General features: G+C 40.6%; 3 protein-coding genes across 6 annotated transcripts in view; 2 read left to right on the forward strand and 1 right to left on the reverse strand.

Moving 5' to 3' along the window:
- Positions 1-84: 84 nt before the first annotated feature.
- Positions 85-8656, reverse strand: nfyba (nuclear transcription factor Y, beta a). 2 transcript variants are annotated; one of them, XM_080421262.1, is made up of 7 exons: positions 8576-8656; positions 5755-5848; positions 4699-4829; positions 2450-2647; positions 1727-1805; positions 913-992; positions 85-710 (listed from the first exon to the last, which is right to left on the reverse strand). In XM_080421262.1, exons 2-7 carry the CDS (start codon positions 5846-5848, stop codon positions 678-680), a joined length of 615 nt encoding a protein of 204 aa, XP_080277388.1. In that variant the 5' UTR covers positions 8576-8656; the 3' UTR covers positions 85-677. The 2 variants fall into 2 exon arrangements, with proteins under 2 accessions (XP_080277388.1, XP_080277389.1); XM_080421263.1 differs by lacking the exon at positions 8576-8656 and adding an exon at positions 8475-8496.
- A 952-nt stretch (positions 8657-9608) lies between these two features.
- The window catches only part of LOC308079258 (thioredoxin reductase 1, cytoplasmic-like), a 105661-nt gene continuing 91878 nt past the window's right edge, over positions 9609-23391 (forward strand). Inside the window, exons 1-15 of one of the 2 annotated variants that reach the window (XR_013932580.1) lie at positions 9609-9707; positions 10168-10289; positions 10507-10576; positions 10720-10836; positions 11060-11202; positions 11326-11441; positions 11992-12217; positions 12615-12654; positions 12967-13055; positions 13207-13283; positions 13450-13606; positions 14433-14540; positions 14660-14755; positions 16846-16980; positions 17650-18323. Coding sequence is in view for 1 of the 2 variants with exons in the window: in XM_080420633.1 (XP_080276759.1) it covers positions 10212-10289; positions 10507-10576; positions 10720-10836; positions 11060-11202; positions 11326-11441; positions 11992-12217; positions 12615-12654; positions 12967-13055; positions 13207-13283; positions 13450-13606; positions 14433-14540; positions 14660-14755; positions 16846-16980; positions 17650-17715 (1518 nt within the window). In the remaining variant the exon portion in view is untranslated. Of the gene's footprint in view, positions 9708-10167; positions 10290-10506; positions 10577-10719; positions 10837-11059; positions 11203-11325; positions 11442-11991; positions 12218-12614; positions 12655-12966; positions 13056-13206; positions 13284-13449; positions 13607-14432; positions 14541-14659; positions 14756-16845; positions 16981-17649; positions 18364-23391 lie in introns of those variants that run through there. The other variant, XM_080420633.1, reaches the window with a different exon arrangement.
- Positions 21659-23391, forward strand: part of chst11 (carbohydrate (chondroitin 4) sulfotransferase 11) — an 82876-nt gene continuing 81143 nt past the window's right edge. The window contains exon 1 of one of the 2 annotated variants that reach the window (XM_080420634.1): positions 21659-21895. In XM_080420634.1, coding sequence (XP_080276760.1) covers positions 21778-21895 — 118 coding nt within the window. In that variant the 5' untranslated portion in view covers positions 21659-21777. The remainder of the gene's footprint in view (positions 21896-23391) is intronic. The other variant, XM_080420635.1, reaches the window with a different exon arrangement.

Raw genomic sequence — 23391 nt, forward strand, 5'->3', positions numbered from 1 at the left:
AATAAGGACTCCCGAGTCTCCTAATCAATGTATAATAATTTAAGAGGGCCAAGTTTGCAGAATGTAAAACAAAGCGGTGAAGGGTTTTTACACATCAATTTTGATTTTTATTCAAAGAATTGTACATAACAATAAAGCACGTTATTTTCTTTCCTTTTCAATTTACAAAAGAGATGCTCGATGTTGTACGACAGTAACAATGTTTCTCCCGATGGTTCAAGCAAAACCAAATTATGCTTCAAATTACCACCCTTTCCCCATGTTCCCCCATTCCTTCCCCTACAAAAACAGAGAAAACCAAACCACATATTGAACAGATCAGAAAAAAAAACAACAGCAATGAAAACAAAAATCTGACCACTAAAGTTATGCAATACGACTAGCCTTAAAATAAAGCCTCAATTTTCCCAGCTGGCTTTGATGGCGTTTCTGAAACCATTTGGTACCTTCACAACTACAAACTACACTTTTCTAATGAACCAGGTAGTGATTTCACTGTACACGAGGGCTTTCTGTAATCGCTTATCTTCCCCACCCGATACACCCTCCTCCTTGTCCGTTTTCGATAACCTACGCCCTTGCGGCAGGGGTCAGACCTGGTGGTCCGGGACCACTGGGCCCGTGGTGATAGTGCCATGTGCAGCCGCTGTTGTACTCGGGGCAGATGCAAGGCCTTGTCATGAGAACTGAATCTGCTGAACTGCAGGAATCTGTAAAAAGAAAAACAGAATGTACACCATGTACTGTATAAGAAATATAACCATGATTATAGGAACATTTTCGACTCGACATTTTTGATAAGAGCTTGTAGATCTGCTATTTTTGAATAGCCCAAAGAAATGTTAAAATGACACAGTTCCCGGTCTTAATTGGTTGAAGTAGTGAAGTTGTGTCTTGTCTTGTTGGCCTCACCGATTGATATGATGTGGTGTAGACCATTACGTTCTGCTGCTGACCATCTGCTGTAATGATTCCTGCTGGCAATGGATTTGCTAATGAGCAAAAGAAACAAAACAAGTTAATCTGCTATATTTGTGCCGGCTCCGCAGATTGCAGAGAGATCATGAAAAATAACACTTGGGGCAGCGTAGGAAATTTACTTCAAGTCTGGGGAAAACATTGCCCTCGCTGACTATTATCTGCAGCCATTTTACGATTAGAAAGTCAATGTATACATTTCAGTGCCATGAAGAACTTATGTTTTTTGAACCAGGACTTTCCTTTAAAGTGTAGTTTAATGACAAGACAATGAAGATGATTTTCCTATTTTCCTATATGCACTTTTACCTTAGCACTAGGTATGCTCGTAGTTGCTTGTTTTAGAAGAGAATGCACTTAATACTTCTGGTGATTAGTAGTTTTCTTGCCTACCTATGTTGAATGCACTTATTGTAAGTCGCTTTGGATAAAAGCGTCTGCTAAATGACTGAAATGTAATGTAAAGACATAAACCTGAACTGTCTTGATAAAAAAGTAACACAATGTAAAAAGGATAGGCTAGTAAGCTACAAGCTTCTGCCTATACCTTTTCAATCAGGCTAAAAGAAAATGCTTTTTTGTAATGTCTCACTGTGCATTGTTCAAAGAGTATCGAAATAAACTATTGATTCATTCATTAAATGTAAAATAATTGCAGCAGATTACATTGGTGTTTATCCATTTAGAGAGATGCGTTGAGATGTGCAAATAAACTTGACTGCATTATAATCATTTGTTTTGTACTCACTGAAGCTGTCGTCTGTGAGCTCCTCCCCAAGGCTTTCTCCCACTGACACGCCAGGCATTCCCTTCTCCCCCTTCATGGCCTAGAAAAGACCAGCATATGCATAAACGTGTATACAGTGTACAGTACATAAAATAAACATGGGAGAAGTTACATGGTTATAGGTGCTTTAATAGGCCTGGTATTTAGCCATATATGGGCTGTTATTAATACTGCTGTTAAGTCTGAATTATACTCGTATGCAGGTGCACCAAAAATAGACACGCTGTGTCACAGCGCTGAGTGTAACTATTGGATATATAGTGTATATATATAGTATAGAAGGCTGATCATTGTATTAACACTGTGACAAATGTTTTGCTTCGTGCATGTCTGGGCTATGACTATGTGTCACCTAAAATTAACTCACCTCACCATAAAAACTTTTAATAATTGCTTATGCTTACCTGGCTATGACCCACCTGGCTATTTTGAGGCACTTTTCCAAAGTTACAGAAACACACTTAGAACTCGACTATTTTGGTAGCATCACAATAAATTAACAAAACCACAGTATTTTGGAACTGTCTGGCTCCAATTTAGACAACTTACACTTAAACACCATCACTCACTGAGGTTAAGTGTAAAAAAAACTAAAGCAAACAGGGCTTAGTCACTTTCAGTATGTGCCACAGCCCTGAAGTAACTATTTATAGAGCTGTGATGGACACTTGTTTTGCAGCTCACCTCTCTGAACTTCTGCAGGTAGAGTTTGAGTGGCTCCACGTACATGTCGAAGCCCAACGTGGACATGGCAAACAGGATGTCCTCGCCGTTGATGGTCTTTCTCTTCTCTTGGTGACAGCGCTCGCTCGCCTCCGATGTGATGAAACTGATGAATTCGCTCACGCACTCCTGCACACACTCCTTGGCATCTTTCGCTATCTATATGAGACACACATGGCAAAACATGGGGATGAGATGAGGGTTGTCCCAAGTCCTGTGAAGCTAATGTACTCCGTTTATCAAATTATTCTGATTAACCTCTTCGGCCTTATTTAATACATAGTTGTACGGTGGAAAAAGTAGACAATCTACAAGCTCATCACGCAGCTCTTTGCGATGCATTGTGAAGCTATTTTTGAAAATGTTTGCCTACATGCCCACCAAGTTGAAAGTGTTTAACAACAATCGTCATCATCTCGCTCACTCTTTCTTAACACATAAGCTGCCATGGACGCAGATCTGCGTCCTATTAGATAAAACCGTGGGCTGCCAGAGTAATCTAGGACGCAGATCTGCGTCCTAATGTTTAATTTGGTTAATAGACGATCACGCTGTTTTATTTACATTCCGAGATCATTTTCGCTTCCCAGTCACATCCGTTTCACCCGGAAGCAATTTCAGCGATTTCCGTTTCCGGTTTCCGATTTTAGCTTGAAAAATGCGCTAATGCGGCCAAAACACGTTTTTTCACACGGTATAAAAAACGAACGGAGAGCTCCACTTCTATTTTCTTTAGTCTGGGTGACGAACAGTCATCGGCGTCGTGTATCACATCGTATTTAAGCCCGATCAGCGATTGTCGAAAACGTCACATCCGGTTTATGACGTATTTCACTGTTTGAGCCTGTAGGGGGAGGAGGGGTGAGTCAGCGAGTCATCAAGGTGTCATTTTGCTGCTCTCTGGTGGTCGATCCTCGTATGTGTTTAAAACCATGGCCAGAGAAACTTAAATGCATTTAAATAACAAAATAACAAAACAAAAAAACACGCAAATCGCTGGCAAGGGGGTGATGAGCACATTATGAATAAACTCTGGCAGTCAATGTGTTAAAAAGGAGTAGTTCACCCAAATTTTCTATCAATTACACACCCCCATGAAGCCTTGAATTCATGGAGATTTGAGACTGAGTCTCCTATTGACCGATGACCCGGTCATCAAATTATTGGCGTAGGAATGCGTCAAAAACTAAACATGAATTCAAGGCTTCATGGGGTGTGTAATTAATAATTAGTAATTGTTTGGGTGAACTAATCCTTTAAGGCGGCTACATACTTCAGAGAGTTTGCTGATCTGAAGAAAGGTCTGACTCAGAGGACTAAAGTGATTTATACTGCCTCAGTCAGAAGTTGCACTCTGAACTTCTGAGTTTTGAACCCCAGACCTCGCCCACTCAGTAGTCTGCCAATATAGCTCATTTAATCTGACTAACACCGCGGCTCCGTCCACACCAACATCGGATGTCGGTTGGAATGATGTAGTGGGTTTTAACCCATTAAGACCGGGAAAGCATCTGTGTGTCATTTTTTGATTTCTTTGGCTATTCAAAAATAGCAGATGTACAAGCTCATAGTGCCGCGCTACGAGCTTGTATATCTGCTATTTTAGAAAAATCGTGAAAATGTGTGCAAATCTTTGAATATACATATTTTTTAAAGCTTCTTTGCTTAGATGGGGTCCGCGGCCAAATACATATCATTTTGGGTGGTCCTTGACATGAAAGAAGTTTGAGGACCACTGATATTATAGCAACATATGTTTAAAAAAAACAACTGTTGTTTAAAAGACACTTGTAGAATACCCAGAAGCAAAGATTTGAGTTACAAATGTTTGCTTTAAAAAATATATCTTATATCACAACATTTCAAAAATAGCAGATCTACAAGCGCATAGCGCGGCACTCAGTGCCGCGCTATGCGCTTGTAGATCTGCTATTTTTGTAGATCTGCTATTTTTGTAGATCTGCTATTTTTGAATAGCCCAAGAAATCTTAAAATGTCACACAATGACACACGTTTCCGGTCTTAATGGGTTAAGATCAATTAATCCACATCGCACAACGTTGTCGCTTGCCAAAAAGAACAAGATGATCTTCAGTCTACATCACTAAAACATTGTTAGCTTGAAGATCAGTTCTTCTACCGGCAAGTGACACCATTGCTTAACAGAATATAATCTAGGTATTTACACACTATATACGCACACAAAGTACCTTTCCAGTCTGTGGTACGGCGTTCTTCATGATGCGCGCCACATTGGCAATGGGAAGATAAATATCCTGCTCCCTGAAGTTCTCTTTGATTCCACCTTCGTCATGATCATTCAGGCTCTCCTCTCCATCATCTGAGAGAGACACACACACACACACACACACACACACACACACACACACACACACACACACACACACACACACACACACACACACACACACACACACACACACACACACACACACACACACACACACACACACACACACGGTAAAGACCTCGTTTAGAAAGGAGAACAAAAGTGTGGGTTGTGTGCAGTGGTGTAAAGTAACTAAGTACATGTACTCAAATACTGTACTTAAGTACAATGTTGAGGTAATTTCTACTTCATTTCAGTATTTACAATTTTCAATACTAATTACATCTCACCCCACTACATCTCAGAGGAAAACATTGTACTTTTACTCCACTACAATCATATGAAAACCTTAGTTACTAGTTACTTTGTAGATTTTTATTATTATTACAAAACTCACTAACCACTTCAGCCCTATAGGCGGTGGGTAATGAAGGCTAGGGTAGGCTAAGCCTTCCCAAATGTTATGCTGGGAAATTCTGGGAATTGTGCAAATTATATATAATATATGTGCGCAGCATTATTTTGTTAATTTTTTGATAATAAATCAGTCAAATCAGGCAAAAATAAGAATTAAATAACATAACCCTAACCTAACCCTAAAACCGAAATAAAATAACCAAAAACCGAAAAGAAACTAACTAAATCCGCACTCCTAGCCTTCCCAATTGTCAGGCTCACCCGCTGTCTATGCCTACATATATATTTTGTCCATTAGAAAATAGCAGATCTGCAAGCTCACAATGCGATGTGACGCATTGTTTATACCATTATTTTTAAATACATTTTGAACTTGTGAAATGGGGACATCCTGCACATTGAGTACTTTTACTTTTGGTACTTTAAGTACATTTTGTAGCCGACACTTTTGTACTTTTAGTTGTGTGTGTGTGTAACATTTGTTTCCTTGGGCTCTCACCCTCTTGAGATTGGAGTACATAGTGAGCAGGGGCCATGTATTCTCCGCTGATGCCCAGCTGGGAGGCATCAGTTGTAGAGCTGTCCCCATCCATCTGAAACACAAAGATGATGATGATGATGGCATGCTGAAAACAGGCCATCTGCAAGGCCAAGAAAGCATTATGTAACACTGGAGAGTCAACCTCTATTTAGGATTTATTGTTTTTACTGTTTAACCCATTAAGACATGAGGCGATTCTTAAAAAATACTTTCTAAATCCTAACAGTTTTTTGGGGAAAAAAATGAAAAAATGTTTTTTTCAAGATTTTTCTAAAATAACAGATCTACAAGCTCATAGTGCGGCACTCGGTGCCGCGCTATGAGCTTGTATATCTGCTATTTTTGAAAAGCCAAAGAAATCTAAAGTGACACAGATGCGTTCCAGGTCTTAATGGGTTCATGTGTTTTGTCTATTATTTGTATGTACTCTATATAGGGTGCCGTGATGCAAGTCCAGGGGATATTTGGAATTTATCAATATCATTTCAGTTTAAAAGGGATAGTTCACCCCCAAAATGGCTTTTTTTCCTATCGATTAGTCACCCCATGGAGACTTGAATTCATGGATATTTTTTTAGTTTTTGTCGCATTCCTAAGACAATAATTTGATGACCAGCGGTTCCCGTAGGAGACACAGAGTTTCCTTTGTGTCTCCTACTGGAAACCGCTGCAAATAATAGAATTCAAGTCTCCATGAGGTGACTAATCGATAGAAACTAAGCATTTTTTTGGGTGAACTATCCCTTTTAACCACTTAGACCTTCTATGCTTATTACTTGCACTGTACTTGGTGCATTCCTTTTCAATCTACACCAAAAAATAGCCGATCTACAAGCTCACGAGTCACGACACATTGTGAGCTTGTAGATCTGCTATTTTTGGCGAATGTTCCCCCCAGAATAGGGATACTGGGGTTCAAGTGGTTAAATGTCAAGCACAAAGTTATTTTCAATCTGTCATAATGGAAACAGATATTCTCTCAAGTTTTCCTCGTGACATGCTGTATAATATATACTGTATTATACTGTATAATAGAGGGAAATATTTACATATTTGTGTACCGTAATATGACATAAATGTAAGGTGCTGTAAAGTAACAATGTAATTATGTGGTCCCGTGGATGAAAACATTATTTACAGGGGTGCCCCGTGTCAAAATGTTTGAGAACCACTGACTCTATGGACCCCCTCCCCCCACCCCAGTGTCTGGAATAAAGTGTGAATTGAATATACAATGGCAGTGGTGGAAAGTAACTAAGTACATGTACTCAAGTACTGTACTTAAGTACAACTTTGAGGTATTTCACCATACTGGAGTACTTTCAATATTCAATACTTTTACTCCACTACATCTCAGATCCAAATATTGTAGTTTTAATCCACTACAATTATTTGAAAAACGTAGTTACTTTGTAGATTTTGATTATTACAAAACAAACATTACCCACTTCCGCCCTATATACATTTCGGTCATTTGAAAATAGCCGATCTACAAGCTCATTGTGAGCTTGAAATTTAGCTCTTCATGAGTCATTTCTCCAGCTCTCCCTCCTAGGATTATGTGTATGTTAATGAACAATTATGAGCCTGTTTTAGAAACCCCCTGGCAGTGAATGTGTTAATGAATAATTATGAAAATGTCAGTTGACATCGAAAATATTTCCATCACCTATTGTTTTAGTTTAGTTGCATGACCATATATATATATATATATATATATATATATATATATATATATATATATATATATGCAGCTGAAGTATAGGTCCAGTGGTGGAAAAAGTGCTCACATTTTTTACTTGAGTAAAAGTATCATTACTGCAATGTAGAAAATACTCCGTTACAAGTAAACGTCGTATGTATAATGTAAATGTATTAAAAAAATCTTTGAAAGTAGCAATAGCAGCTCTAAGCTCAGCTTTTTTCAAATGGCCGAAATGTATATAGGTCTGAAGTGGTTCATGTGTTTGAAGTAAAAGTACTGAAAATTGGAAATACTGAAAGTAAAAAAATACCTCAAAATTGTACTTTAGTACAGTACTTGAGTGAAGGTACTTAGTTACTTATTTTTTTAACACCACTGTGTATGTTGCATTATAAATGATATGAAGCAGCCGCGCACATGCTATGCTAACATGTATCTGGACAGTTGGGCAGAGCTGCAGGACATAAAACACTTTCTCTCTCTGCCGCAGGCCTTTTACGCTTATTTGACCTTTAATTAAAAATAAGGTATATAAGTAACGCGCGGCCACGGTGAATTATAGATATATAAATCAGCCGTGTTAGTAGCAGTGTAGCTAAAGCTCGCGCTAGCTAGCATGCAGGCTAATGGATTTGGTGTATTTTCTCCCCTCCGTGATGTTGTTTGCGCAGCTGTTGTAATTAAACAGTTTTGTGTACATCGTGTACACAGTGTGTAGTCGGCTGGTCGCGTGCATTAACGCTGGAAGCATTTTAAAAAAGTCCGCTCGCGCTGGTCGTCGCGGGAGCGAACAAAAAGCCGTTGTTCGGCCTACAGTTCTTTTGTGTGTCGGTGTGCCAGAAGAACAACAGAGGACATTGCTGTCTGTAGCTCCTCCGCGCTCGGGCCGAATTCAACATTTCCTAATAGTCTCTGGCCCGAGGGCGATTACTTCCTGATCTAAAGCTGCAGCCCTCATCATTCACTCACTCACAGACAACAAATAAAAAAAGAATCAGACAAGAGACGGACATTTCCATTCGAAGCTAACGAGAGGAATCGGTTAGCAATCATTGGCCGGAGCCAGACACAAACCTGCAATGAAGCCCTGGTTGGTTACCTTCTCGGAACGGCTGTTTGGTTGGACGAGAAAATGGCTGCGAATGAGCCAGTCCCAGCGCTGCACTGCGCCCCTCTGGCCGATAGGGGGGGTTGGGGGGCGGGGGAGTCCGCCGAAACTGAAGCAGCGGCGTTGCCATGTCTGCTTATTATAAGCGATGTTAGGCTTGTTTTTTTCTTCTGTAAAGTTGCTTATATTGGTGGTTGCGTTTTTTTTGGGCTTGTTTTGATTGAATGATTGAATTGTGTTGCGTTGTGAAAAGTTTCAAAAAATATTAAAAATGTTTTAAAGATTCTTTTTGAAAATAGCAGATCTACAAGCTCACAACGTGTTGTGAGCTTGTAGATCTGCTATTTTTAAATGCCCTCATGCTTCTTTTGGGCTTGTTTTCATAGACCTGTTCGCTTGTTTCTCTCGCAAAACCTGGCAACACTGTTAAGGAGGAGAAGGTAGTTGTTCCTTTTAACAATTTTTGAGAGGTATTTATTTAATCATCATAACTGGAATATTATTTTAGAGATTGGCGTAGATTGGAATACATTAAGTGCAGTTCGAACAGAGTTGCTTCTTGAGTCTATATGTTGATTTTGAATATCGAAGATTATTATTCGGCTAAGGGTGTCAGCCACACACGGCTTTGCAACTTTTAAGGAAAAACATACTCCATGTCAAACTTTTTATTTTTTTAGGCCTATCTGTACATTTTCTCATATCGGCTACACTTTCCCCAAAAAAGTGATTGCTTTTCACCAATAAAAAATGACAAAATAAAAGGCATGACCATTTCTTTGTTGAGTGATATTTGTTTTGTGTTCATTTAAAAAATAGATATAAATCTGGCCAACTCCCAACTGTTACTCTGTTAACACATTTTACGTTGGCAATGGTAATAATGAGCAAACCGATGGGCAGTTATTTCAGTTAATGATTCCTATTTCATCTAAAAACAAAAACATATGCAACTCTACAAGCCCGTGCGCATGCGCAGTTTGCGCACTCAACCCACCACACGCCCACCAGTGTATATCTGGGTCAGTGAGATAAAGAGTCCTTCGTGAAGTAAACACAACACAAAAACACGTTTAGGACAACTATGCGACTACTAAGGTAGGCTATGTTAGTCAGGGAAGCATTCCTGTTCGTTATCAGCTAAAAGTTAATGAAGTGGTGGCGTCAGCAGTAGAGAACTGCTTAAAAGTGCCGTGCAACGTGATTCATACAACATACTTTGTGAATTCTCCACAAGGTGTCGCTGTGAAACCATAAGCTCTGGCATGACTTAACGACTACTACATTGAAAAGATCCCCTTGAATTTGATATTTTTGCCTTTTGGAGAGGCTGTGTGTACTGTCTGTCTGTCAGGGGTTAATCTGTCAGGACGGTCACTCTGAGGATAGTTGAATTGTAACCTCTCTCAACCGAATATTTACTTAGACTAGGGGTGGAGAGATTCTCCACTGGAGAGACAAGATACAGTAGGCCAAAGTCCATCTGGTGTTTGTGTGGTTAAACTGGACAGTATATTAGTGAAGTGGAGTGGAAACGACTGTGTCTTTCCTATCAAAGTGCGGACTGGTAAGGTGGTGACCTAGAAGAACCACTGACACAACATGGAGAACCAGACCAAGTTATACGACTACGATCTGCTGGTCATCGGTGGAGGGTCAGGAGGTCTGGCCGTGGCGAAGGTTTGCTCACATTTTTCTGAGTTATAGCATCATTACTTTGCAATTTTATTTAAATGACCTGCTGCTTATTCTTCTGTATCGTATGTAGACACTGTACAACAGATAGTATTTACATCTGTTCTCAGTTCCTCTCTGCTTGGAGTCAATTTAAAACCTGGTGTAATGTGTAATGTCTCTCTCAACATCTGACTGTAAGTCGTCTCTCACTTCCCTATAGGAGGCCGCTGGGTTCCAAAAAAGGGTGTTGATCCTTGATATTGCGACGCCATCCCCTAAATGTGCCACTGGTGTGTATTTTTAACTTGTGTTTTGCGACGGCTTCTATCCACTGCACATAATGCTCTTTGAATGTTATTTCCCTTTCTGCAGTTTTGTTCTCTCTTATTTCAATGTTCTCCTCAATTCTCTCCAATTCTCTTCTCGACTCCAGACGCTGGAGGTTCCTGCGTGAATGCGGGCAATATCAAGAAGCTGCTACAGCAGGCGTCTCTGCTCGGAAAAGCCATCCAGGATTCTAAGAAATATGGCTGGAAGGTTGAGGAGAAGGGTGAGAGGGGAAAAATAAACATTAAAGATTATACATAGTGTAGCGAGTAGCGACCCCGCAAAAGACTCAGCCGTAACTTGCTCCTCCAAGGGAGCTAGCTCTCTCGGCGTTGCTTGTTACCTGCTGGTCTGCCGAGCTGGAGACTGGGGTTCGGTTCCAGCTCGGTGAGCGAAACGTTACAATATCTGAAAACAATATCTGAAAGGCACATTTTTGCTATCAGTGTCCCATGTCTGGAGCGAGTTGGTGGACGCATTGCAGGAGCATGTGAGGTCTCACAGCTTGGAGCTCAGGAGGGAGTTGAGGGACGGTGGAGTGACTTACCTGAGTGCCCGTGGAGCGATAGTGGCTCCGCACACAGTAGAGGTAGAGTGGACACAACTTCAATATTATATTCATTGGCTTTGACTTGCCGTCACACGTATCTGGGACGATTTGAGAAGGCCCTGTTGGCAATGGCATGTGTCAATCTTCTGTCTGTGCTATCAGGCAACAGACATCAATGGGAGGAAGAGCCGCCACACTTCAGAGACACTGGTCATCGCCACGGGAGACACACCTCAATATCTGGGCATACCTGGAGGCAAGGAACATTGTGTCACCAGGTTGGACAATTCTCCCACAATGCACTGTTTTCAGAATTGTTGTACCTTGCCAATAACTGACTAGTAAACAGTAATAGGTTTGATGTGGTGTACATACACATACACATACACATACACACACACACACACACACACACACACACACACACACACACACACACACACACACACACACACACACCTCTGGGAACCCCATTTGCCCATGCTGGCATCCACGTCTTCCATACACCTGTCATCCTTTCTCCCTCATTAAAGAAAGTAAGAATAATGGACACTCTCCCACTCTCCTTAAATGGCCAAATACAAATCTGCCAGAACAGAAGGAAACATATGGTGGTGCAGCTTTTCACCTATTAAATCACAGCTGTTGCTTTTGTATAATATGGCCCACGGTGCATGGCACATCCCTTTATAAACCTGGGTCTGCATCTCTTGTGGATTTTCAATATTGTCAGTGGCACTCATAAAGTCACCCTCAACCCCTCTGTGTCTCCTCTCTCTCTCTCTCTCTCTCTCTCTCTCTCTCTCTCTCTCTCTCTCTCCCCCCCAGTGATGATTTATTGTCTCTACGCTACTCACCGGCTAGCACCCTCGTAGTAGGTGGGTCTGCAGAGGGTTTGGAGTGTGCCGGATTCCTGTCTGGCCTTGGCCTAGAGGTCACCGTTCTTCTTGATTCTGGTCCTCTCCCAGGGTATGATCAGAAGATGGCCCAGAAGATAGAGAATCACATGTTTGTCCATGGAGTCAATTTCATTCATCACTGCTCTCTAAGCAAGGTACTGAGACAGAGTTGGAGATTTCAGGAAGTCATATCTATTCAGGGTTTTGGAAGGGTTGGCTGTAATTACCAGGAGTTCATCAGCCAGCAGCATCTCTAAAATATAGAGGATTCAGTCTGCAGAGGTGTTATTTTGTTAACCAAGGACTTCAAATTGCCTGCTGTCCTTAGAAAGTACTATAATTTGTTTTCCATTTTGTGCTATCAATCATTTGGTAAGAATAGGTGTCATTTCTGTCGAAATGACAAATGTCTCATTTCAGAACAAAACACATTCATTTCATGGAGGGGGCGGCTGAACATCCTTTGAGATTTATCGAGCGCGCGCGTGTGTGTGTGTGTGTGTGTGTGTGCGTGTGTGTGTGTGTGTGTGTGTGTGTGTGTGTGTGTTTCAGGTGGAGCAACTTGAAGCTTGCAGCAAGAACACAGATTTAGGTATACCGTATTATTTGCAGTAATCTTAGGTTAGCGTCGTAGTTAATATCAGGTATGTCATGAAAACAAGTGTTTATTTCAGGCAGTAGCATTTTAGTTTAGTTAATGATGTTATTTTATATATATATATATATATATATATATATATATATATATATATATATATATACTGTAGCAGTAAACCCAAAGTTTGCAATATAAAAAATAATAATTCTGAAATGTACTTTCTTTTGCCAAATCCATCAATAGTGACTTTCATTTGTTTGATTTTAGTTTCATTTACCCCCCCCCCCTTTGTTGTCATATGTACAGGTCTTTCTGACATGACACCACGGCCTGGGAGACTGAGAGTGAGTCTGGTGTCTGTGGAGGGCAAAACCAAACAGGAAGAATTTGACACAGTAGGTGTTGGTTGTAGGTTGTTATAAAATCGAGCCATCTCTAGTCTCTGCCTGTCCCTCTGTCTCTCTGTTTGTTTGTCTGTCTGTCTAATTATCTTTAATGTGCCAAGCTTTCATGTTAATCTGCAGTTGTCTGTGTATGCTTATGCAGGTTCTGCTTGCTGTGGGGAGGGAGTCCTGCACCAGTGACCTTGGCCTTGAATGTGTCGGGGTGAAATGCAGCCAGGAGTATGTGCAGTATAGAGATCCATATTACCTTGTATTGATTTCAGGTGACAGTTTGTGTGACCGTACTAGTGTCGTCAGACTATCCGTGTCATTTATGGGTATACTTTTCTCCTAGGCTGATTAATTGTGTGTGTGTGTGTGTGTGTGTGTGTGTGTGTGCGCGCAGCACTGGCAGGATCCTGGTGAATGAGCGGGAGCAGACGAGTGTAGATCACGTGTACGCTCTTGGCTCGGTGCAGCACGGTCGACCCTCCACCACGGGTCTCTCCATGCACGCCGGGCGACTGTTGGCTCGTAGACTCTATACAGGAGACACCACAGTGGTACGTACACCGATTAGCAAGTGGTTGGCATAGCGAATATATATACAGTAAGATCCTCAGTGTTAAAGGAGTAGTTCACCCCCAAAAAAAATTACTTATTTCAATTACACACCCCATGAAGCCTTGTTTTTGTCGCATTCCTGAGCCAATAATTTGATGACCGGCGGAGACTCAAAGAGTCCGCCGGTACACACATAGTCTCCTATTCACCGATGACCCGTCATCAATTATGAGTGAGCTACTCCTTTAAGTTATCCCTACAAGTCCATTTGGTTACATTTGTACGCTCTCAGAGTTAATTTAACACTAATTTAACAAACTAAACCAAGAAGCCCAAGAGGCCGTGGTTTACAGTGATTTTAGAACCACTAAGGGGCGTTGTTTGGCACGAGGCGGCATTGCATGGCTTTAATGCTTTTATAAAACAAAGGGTTGCCATATATGGCAACATGACAATCATAGACATATCCCAAATAAAACGGTAATACCAATTTCACTAGAAGAATAACTTCTATAAGAAGCACAAACATGGAATGTTTACATTCTGACGGACTCAAACTAGCTGTTGCAAATGTGAAATGAATCAATATTGAGCAACCGCATGTTTTATTTCATGCCTGTTATCAGAAACTCGTTGTAAAACAAAATACACAACAAAATAGAACATCTTGAAACAATTTGCTTGCTGCAGTAACCTGACGTCATACAGTCACAGGTGTATGTTTGCAATGGCTTCGAACGCAGCTGAGCCAATCACATTCAAGGACCGGAATGATCTGTTTTATAAAGAGAGGTTTGATCTTTGTCTGTTTGATCTTGATGGCAGTGTGACTACGGTAACGTCCCCACCGTGCTCTTCACTCCATTGGAATACGCTGCCTGTGGCCTGTCTGAGGAGAGAGCCAACCTCACATTTGGGGAGGCCAATATAGAGGTATATATAAACCTACACTACACATACACATACACACATACTAGCCGCAAGCGACTCACTGGATATGAAAGTAAAAATGAGTTTTTTACAAGAAATATATATATTTTTTGTCTTTGTAGGTATATCACAGTTACTACTGGCCATTGGAATGGACCCTCCCTGGCAGGAATAAAAACTCCTGCTATGTAAAAATAATTTGCCACATCCCTGACAATGTAAGTATGATGATTGTTTTTTAACACCCAATAATGATCGCAATTTAACAATTGTGCAAGTTACTGGTTCTCAACCTGGGGTCTGAGGGAGTTCCAGGAGGTCCCTAAATAAATGATTGATTATTAGTATATTGTGTACAAGACGGTACTGTCTTGTGAAACAGAATTTATAATCATTTATGCCATTATAAACTACTAAGAATGACTTCCAAAGCGAGTATATTCTGTCACGTGGATATACGGAAGTAGGGGGAAATCTGATGTGACATAAATACCCTTATTTGGACTGGTAACGTGATGATGTTTCATCATTCTGGCTCCTCATTGGAAGGCTCTGACCGACACTGTTAGAAATGTCACCAGAGTTATGTTTAGAACAAAGGGTTCACCAACTTTTCAGGCCGCGACCCCCCAAAATAATCATATTTGAACTGGGGACCCCCCCCCCCCAAAATAATCATATTTTAACACATTGGGTGCCAGAGGTTTATTAAAATATTATACTTTGAGTGCCAGGATTAAAAAAAAAATTGAACCTTTTTCAAGTAGTCACAAAATATTTTCAGTGATCACCGTCCTCACGGTGATTCCCTCATTACACACATACAGGTCTCGTACAATCGGGGGGAAAAAATTAAAAACATTCGGTAATCCGTTCCATAGTTGCAGCCAGTTGAAAATAGTTAAATTAACATTGTAAAAAAAAAAAGTACACAGGAGCCGAGATACAGGTTTTTGAAGTCATAAGTTAACCAGGAGGTGGATTGGAGTCTAAATCTTGTAGGAGTGATATTTCCTGTTGCTGTGAAGGAAAAAAAAAATATATATATATATTATTATTATTTTTTCTTTCAAAAAACGTATATATACGGTTTTGGCACTCAACGTTAGTATGGCCAAAACCGTATATATATGGTTTTGGCACCCAATGTGTTAACTGAGGACCCCCCACACTGACAAGCACTTGCAATTGTAGGAGTTGAGGCATATCGGTTCCACAGATAAATATTGTCTCGCAAATGTTGTGAACATAGCCAAACTACAAGCTCACGTTGTGAGCTTGTAGTTTGGCTATGTTCACAACATTTGCCTCTTTCTTACATAATATTTGACAATTGGGCCAATTTGGTGTTAAAAAGGTCTTAAAAGTCATTAAATTGTCACTTTAGCAGAACTGCAGATACAATGTGGCATATTAAGCTAATCATCTGGGGACCCCCCCTGGAGGTCCCAACCCCCAGTTTGGGAACCACTGGTTTAGAAACGTCATCCTGTTAGTTACACAAAGGGGCTTACCATTTCCGTATATACTCGCTTTGTAAGTAAATCTTAGTTGTTTGTAATGAGATATGATTATATATGCTGTTTCACAAAACATCATAGAAGGGGGGGTGGGCTTTTTCTTATTTCCACAAACAGCTCTAATGTATATAAATTTAGTTTATGTTGAGTTTAAATTGTTGAAATTGAGTGGTATTCCCCTTTAAGACGTTGCGCCATGGCTCAAAGTTCAGCCGTTAAAATAGGGCCCATAATATTATGTATTATATGTGGCGAACATTCTGTGAAATTAGGCAAACATTCAGCAAAAATGGCAGATCTACTGTACATGCTCACAGTGCGTCGTGTTGTGACGCGCGCTTTTGTAGATCGGCTATTTTCGGTGAAAGGATTTGGTGTAGAGGGGAAAAAAAGAAGGGGACCACGTTTATTCCCCTGGGGGACCCCGGTCAACAAAGTACATAGGGTTTAAGTGGTTAATAAAGCCTTAACCTCATACCTCATGTGAATGTGATTTTTTAAGATTATTTTCAAATATGAAGGAACTCTGCTTTACCTGTGTGGCTCCCCTTTATATTATGCAGTGTTTTGGGTTCACATGCATGCAAATCACAGCTCGTGTAGCACAGCGATTTGCTAGCACTGATTGGTCATCTGATTGGTCATATCAGCCCTTGGGGTTGAGCTACATTATCTATAATCACCCTCGCTGTCCTTTTATCAGTCCTAAAGTCTAACTATGTGTTAATTTAATAGTATCTAATATTTTGGATCTGACAATGTGTCTGCATGCCACGTTTTTTTGACAGGAACTTGTGGTTGGTCTCCATGTAATGGGTCCCAGTGCTGGAGATATTGTCCAAGGTTTTGCTGCAGCTATGAAGTGTGGTCTTACCAAACAACAGTTGGACTCGACAGTGGGAATCCATCCTTTGTCAGCCCAGGTAGGTGTGCCAGTTTCCTCTCAGCCTCATGAAAACAGCTCGTCTACAAATAAGTCTACCTGTGACCTTTTCATTGTAGGTAATTATCTTTACCCTTATTTCTGAACATATATCATTGACACCTCTCTCAGTTATTCCTCTACATTGTGGTGTGTGCATCGAGCTAGGTTTTATTACATTAAGTACAAAATAAAGAACCAACGGCCATGAAGACGTAATTTATTGCAGCAATCCCAATCTAGAAAGGCCAGCGTGTGCTGGCTGTTCTTTCTTTTGTATTTGACGTACAGGGCTACAGCACCGATACGCTTTGAGAGACCTTTGTGAAAGCAAGTTGAGCACACCTTGTGCTTTAGTTTTTTTACATGAACTCTCATGTCCTATTTGGCCCTTCGAAGAGCCTCACTTTCTGGACTTAATGACAGAGCAGCACTTTCTAATGACATCTTTTCTCCTAATGCTGTGTGTCTGAATTATTCATATAGGTAATTTAATAATCATGGGTGTATAGCTCCTATTTGACTGGGTTGATTTTCAGAACTTCATTCAGACTTTATTGAGAGTACAGAGAGTTTATGTGATTTGTTAATTCTATAGATACTCAATAAACGTGAAAATGGCTTTGGTCTGTTGCGTAATGGTTCTGGGTGTTGTATTCATATGGTCCAGGTGTTGACCGCATTGACCGTGACGCAGCGCACCTCTGAGGCGATGATGGTGAGGGGAAACTGCTGAGGTTAGCCCCCCTGCCTATCAATCATCGTTGTCGAGGGCAGCGATGATTGAACGACAGCAGCTATAACCCGAAGAGAGCTGGGCAGCAGGATGGCGACCAACCATTCAGTGACGTCTTTGCCTTAAGCCTGATTGACAGGTGGGCGGAGACTGATGCCCTGCTGCTGACACAGTTCCTGTTTGTGAAGCCCATCTCTGTTTGGGCTGCTATAACGTTTTGTTTTCTACAGTATTTCTTAAAAAAGAACTGTTTCCTTTTGGCAAAACCTTTAAGACGCTACTAAATGCATTTTTTACAGCTCTCAACTTAAATGGGAAGTTAGAATTTGCCAGAGGTGCTATTAACCCATTAAGATCTGAGCGGCCGATTCTACAAATGTCTTCTAAATCCTAACATATTTCTGGAAAAACGTTTTCATGTCAAGGACCCCCAAAGTTATATGTATTTGGCCGCGGACCCCCATCTCAAAATATTTTGTTCCAGCGACCCTCAAGGCCAGAAGCAAAGATTTTAGTTAAAAATGTTTGCTTAAAAAATATATATATAATCAAAGATTTGCACACATTTTCATGATTTTTCAAAAATGGCAGATCTACAAGCTCATAGTGTGACACGAAGTGACTCGCTATGAGCTTGTATATCTGGCTTTTGAATAGCCAAAGTATAAAATAAAACTTTGAGAACCAATGTGCTATATATATATATAGCTAAAATCTAAAATTACACAGATGCTTACCCGGTTTTAATGGGTTAAAATGCTCTATAAGCTTTAGCGTGTCGGAGCTTTAAAGGGCTGCTGAAGTGTGATAAGACTCTGGGATTTGATGCATTTACATGGAGGAACAGCTCAGTTTTGCCACGTTCTGCCACGTTCCCACCGCTACAGCGTTTGCCTGAGGGACTTGAAATGCCTTAATTTCATGTAATGAACAAGATAGAGATTAAAGAATTACCCAAATTAACTGAGTTTATCAGTTGGGCTCTTGCTTTAATGGACGCACACTATACTTATTGAGACATTCAAATTAAACCACACACACACACACACACACACACACACACACACACACACACACACACACACAGCCTCACTCCTCTGTTCCTTTTTTATATTCTCAATGTGTTTCAGCCCTACAGGGCAAAGTAACTGTCTTAAAAACCACAGCTGAATATTAATGTGGATCGTTAAGCAAAGCATCTCATACAGATGAGAACAGAGACAGGAGGGAGGAGCAGGCAGGTGTCCTTTATAAGCGTGCTATTGACACTGCAGCTTTTGCTGCCATCTCAACACAGCAGTGTGCATTTAAATAAAAATATAGTTCTGTTTATGTAAGACAGGTGTGATAGTACAAGTGCGCAATTTCAATTATCTTGGTGTGTGTGTGTGTGTGTGTGTGTGTGTGTGTGTGTGTGTGTGTGTGTGTGTGTGTGTGTGTGTGTGTGTGTGTGTGTGTGTGTGTGTGTGTGTGTGTGTGTGTGTGTGTGTGTGTGTGTGTGTGTGTGGCGTTCAATCCTCAGAGGCCCCACTTCATTCCCTGCTAATGCAGGTAGTGCTCTGTTCAAACTAAGCACTGATAGCTTTTGAACAATTGGATGCAAATTCTACAGATTACCCTTCAGGCCACCTTCTCCCCTTCTTGAGATGCAGGGCAGTATAGCCTAAGTAAGACTGATGTCCCATTACAAAAAGTGCACAGGACTAAAGTTTTTGGACATCAGACTTCAAATGGTATTAGATCATAATTTGATCAAGATTTAGCTGTGTATATGACTTTGTCTAGGGCACATTTGTGAACTTAAAATGCAAGGTATACAGTATATATCTATATCCCTCATCAATGAGTGCTCTCATCATTACCTTGGATGATATTCTAGGCACAAAGCTAGTCAATCGACCGTTATTGCAATTTACTGTTCCGCCACTAGGTAATGCTATAGCTTTATATGTATATGTATTGGGTGCTCTTGGTGAGCAGAGGAATTCTCACTGATTTCATCATATTGACAAGATAAAAAAATAAACGAATCTGAAGAAATTATTAATATCATTAGACCCTCCTCGGTATCATATTTCTCTGTAGCACATTTCTTTGCAGAAATGTGTGTGTCAGTTTTCCCCTATATATTTGACCAGCCATGTGCCAATTTAACCAGACTTATATTTAATATGATCGGATCATTCTCTTTTAAGTTTCACTTTATCCTTAAATGTATTTAAATATTACTGTAAACTAAGTAAGTGACAGCTTTCATTGGAGCATAAGTTCTGATTTATATACTTTGCAGTGGTGGACATTTTTGGAGTATCTGTTATATACTTGAGTGTTTGTATTTTGGGATATCCTACTTACAAAGACAAATATTGTACTTTTGACTCCACTACACTTATAGGGAGGGTAAAAGTATGAATTTACCACTTAAGCCTTATTTCCAATATTGTGAAAATAGCAGCTCACAGCTTTGTAGCTCACAGCTTGTAGATCTACAAGCTTGAGCTGGTAGATGTGGTTGTAGATCTATTTGCACTATCATTTATATTTTTTGTACTTTGTAATTTGTCATTTTGAATACTTAAGTATTTTAAAAAGCATGTAGGCCTACTTTTAAAGGTAACAGGAAAGGTGAGCACCAAAACATTCTGGGCACTAGGGAAAACTGGGCACCTTTGGAAGAGCGGGCACCTGGAAGAGTGTGCACTTTGGGGTGGAGAAGAGTGGGCACTAGGGACATCTGGGCACCGGGAAAACTTTAAATACTTAATTATTTTTAATAGCAAGTAGCTAACTCCAGTCCTTTTAACTCGAGCACAAATTTGACAGAGCAACTTTCACTTGTAGTTGAGTAGTATTTGACCAGGTGTATCTATACTTTGACTCAGGTAGCCTACTGGGGTTGAATTGAATACTTTTGTCCACCACCAGTGGTGTAAAGTAACTAAGTACATTTACTCAAGTACTGTTCTTAAGTACAGTTTTATTTTAGTATTCTTCAGTATTTTTACTTCTACTCCACTACATCTCAGAGGCAAATATTGTACTTTTACTCCACTACAATTATATGACAACTTTAGTTACTAGTTACTTTGTAGATTTTGATTATTATTACAAAGACACACTAACCACTTCAGTCATACATATTTCGGCCATTTGAAAATAGCCGATCTACAAGCTCACAATGTGTCACAATGCGACGCATTGTAGCTTGTTGATTGGCTATATTTTCATTATTTTTTTACACATTTCGAACTTGTGAAATGGGACATTCTGCACAATGACTACTTTTACTTTTGGTACTTTTAGTTAATTTTGATGCCGATACTTTTGTACTTATATTTTAAATTTTAAATTCCGGACTTTTACTTGTAACAGAGTGTTTCTACATTGCAGCATTGATACTTTTACTTAAGTATAACGCACATGGGTGCGCTCATTCTTTGGCAAGAGAGAGGGGGGCGCCTCCTTCTGCAGGGCGGAATGGAATCAGTGTTGCCATGTCCACTTATTATAAGCCACTTTGGGCTTGTTTTTCTGTAAAGTTGATTGTAAATATTGGTTGTAACTTGTTGCAGGTTGCGTTTTTAAGGGCTTGTTTCTGAAGTGTAGTTGCTTATTTTGGGCTTCTTTTCTAATGTCGTTTGAACCAGTGGTTCTCAAACATTTTCAAGTCAAGGACCCCCAAATTAACATGTATTTGTCTGCAAACGCCCATCTGAAAATAGTTTATACCAGGGACCCACCATACAAGATGTATTTGTGTTTTTTTTTTAAATCCACATTTTTCAAAATGTCTTCAATATTAATTTTTTTAAATAGCAGATCCCGGATGCTTTAAAGGCCTCATGATGTGGCTTCTTTTGGGCTTGTTTTCAGACACCCGGTTGCTCATCTCTCTCGCAAAACCTGGCAACACCGGAATGGTACAGTCCGTAGCGAACGCTTCAGCTCATTGACCAGCGGACAATCGCAACGAGGAGGATCACCATCACCATCAGTACCACCACCACCAGCCACCACGGACCACCACGGACCACCCCGTTACCCATTCATTCTCCTCCGAACATGAAACAGACTCTACTCGAACTCATGAGGATGAGCAGAATGTGCCGGATGGTTTTCGCCACTTGTTTGGGATCTTTTATTCTGGTCATCTTTTATTTCCAAAGTATGTTCCAACCAGGTAGGACCTTTCTTGGATTTCATTTATGGTGCCTGCCCTCATGTGTCTGTGTCGTGAGTGTGCATGCGTGCGTGCGCGCGTGCGTGTGTGTGTGTGTGTGACTGTGACACCCTGCTGGGGCTGCCCTGAGAGGATCATGTCGATTTGTTCAGCTTGTACATTAATCAAACGGCGGAATAATTCATGAACGCCGGTAATTCAATCCAGTGTCGCCTGAAATGAACGCGTAATTCAATCCGGTGTTGCCAAAAAAAAAAGACTGATCATTAGGTCAGATAATACACAGTAACAATGCCTGGCTGGCTGGAGTGCAATTCAATGCAACACTCAATTAAAGGCAATTTGTCTTGGGTCTGGATCGTTCACACCATTCTCCTGGGAGATGTGCTGCATGCATGTGGGTGTGATCTATGATTTATGATTTATGCTGATTCCTCTGACAAGTGGCAGAGAGACACAGAGAGAGAGAGAGAGAGAGAGAGAGAGAGAGAGAGAGAGGAGGGAGCGGTTCTCTCTCTCTCTGCTTCTCACTGTGTGTGGATGCTTTTTTTGTGTTGTGGAATCCGTGCCAATAAGCTCCGTGCGCGACGCTCTCCTCCGCTGTAATACAGCCGAAGCTCTGTGCGCCGAATCCATTCCAAAGCATCCTCCTCCCTGCATACAAAATACCGACGCTTTCACATATTGACTTACAACAGGTATAACTGTCTGTCTTGTCTGTACTGTTACTGTAGTGTGGGGCGAAACATCATGGCTGAGCTGCATCCTCTTCCAAATGACTGGAAGTGTGTAAGCTCCTATTTGGTCAGATGAAATGATGGAGGCTATAATGCTTAAATCAGAGATAGCCTATAGGCCTATAATAGCTACACATCCATATATGAATGCATGAATAATTATGTTAAAAAAAAGAAGAAGAAGGAAGGACAGGCCTACTGTTGACAGATGAGAGAGAGGAAGTCTTTGGAACAAAGCAAGTGGCCAAACCAACCCTGCTTGCAGCCTATAGGCAGCGACTTGGTGCTGAAACAAAAGGAAGACAGTCTAACCACTGAAACCACACACTCTCTACACGCACAGTAACATCCTCAGTGAGCATTTCACCCTGAGAGTGCACAAATGTAACCAAATGGACCCGAAAGGGTCCATTTGGTTACATTTGTGCTCTCTCAGAGCGAGAGAGAGAGAGGGAGAGTTGAGAGAGAGTCATAAATGTATAAATAAACTCAGGATTTTACTGTGTATGAAACTTGTTCACCAGACAAGCCCCACTTACATTGAGCAAATCGCATTGCATCATATTCTGAATGTGGCACGACGAAACAGACATTGCATGTGTTTTGTAGTGGTTATAGCAGTGTTACAGCTGCTATGAGAGAAGATGACTTTTAAAAAAAAGGTGCGTGAATAGAGATGTTGATATTCCCTGCTGTGCTTAAGTGGTACAGTGTAGGCCTATACTTTTGATTTAAGGTCATTATTAAGGGTGAATGAGA

Source organism: Gymnoscopelus braueri, assembly GCF_963280865.1.
Source record: "Gymnoscopelus braueri genome assembly, chromosome: 23".
Classification (NCBI taxonomy): Eukaryota; Metazoa; Chordata; class Actinopteri; order Myctophiformes; family Myctophidae; genus Gymnoscopelus; species Gymnoscopelus braueri.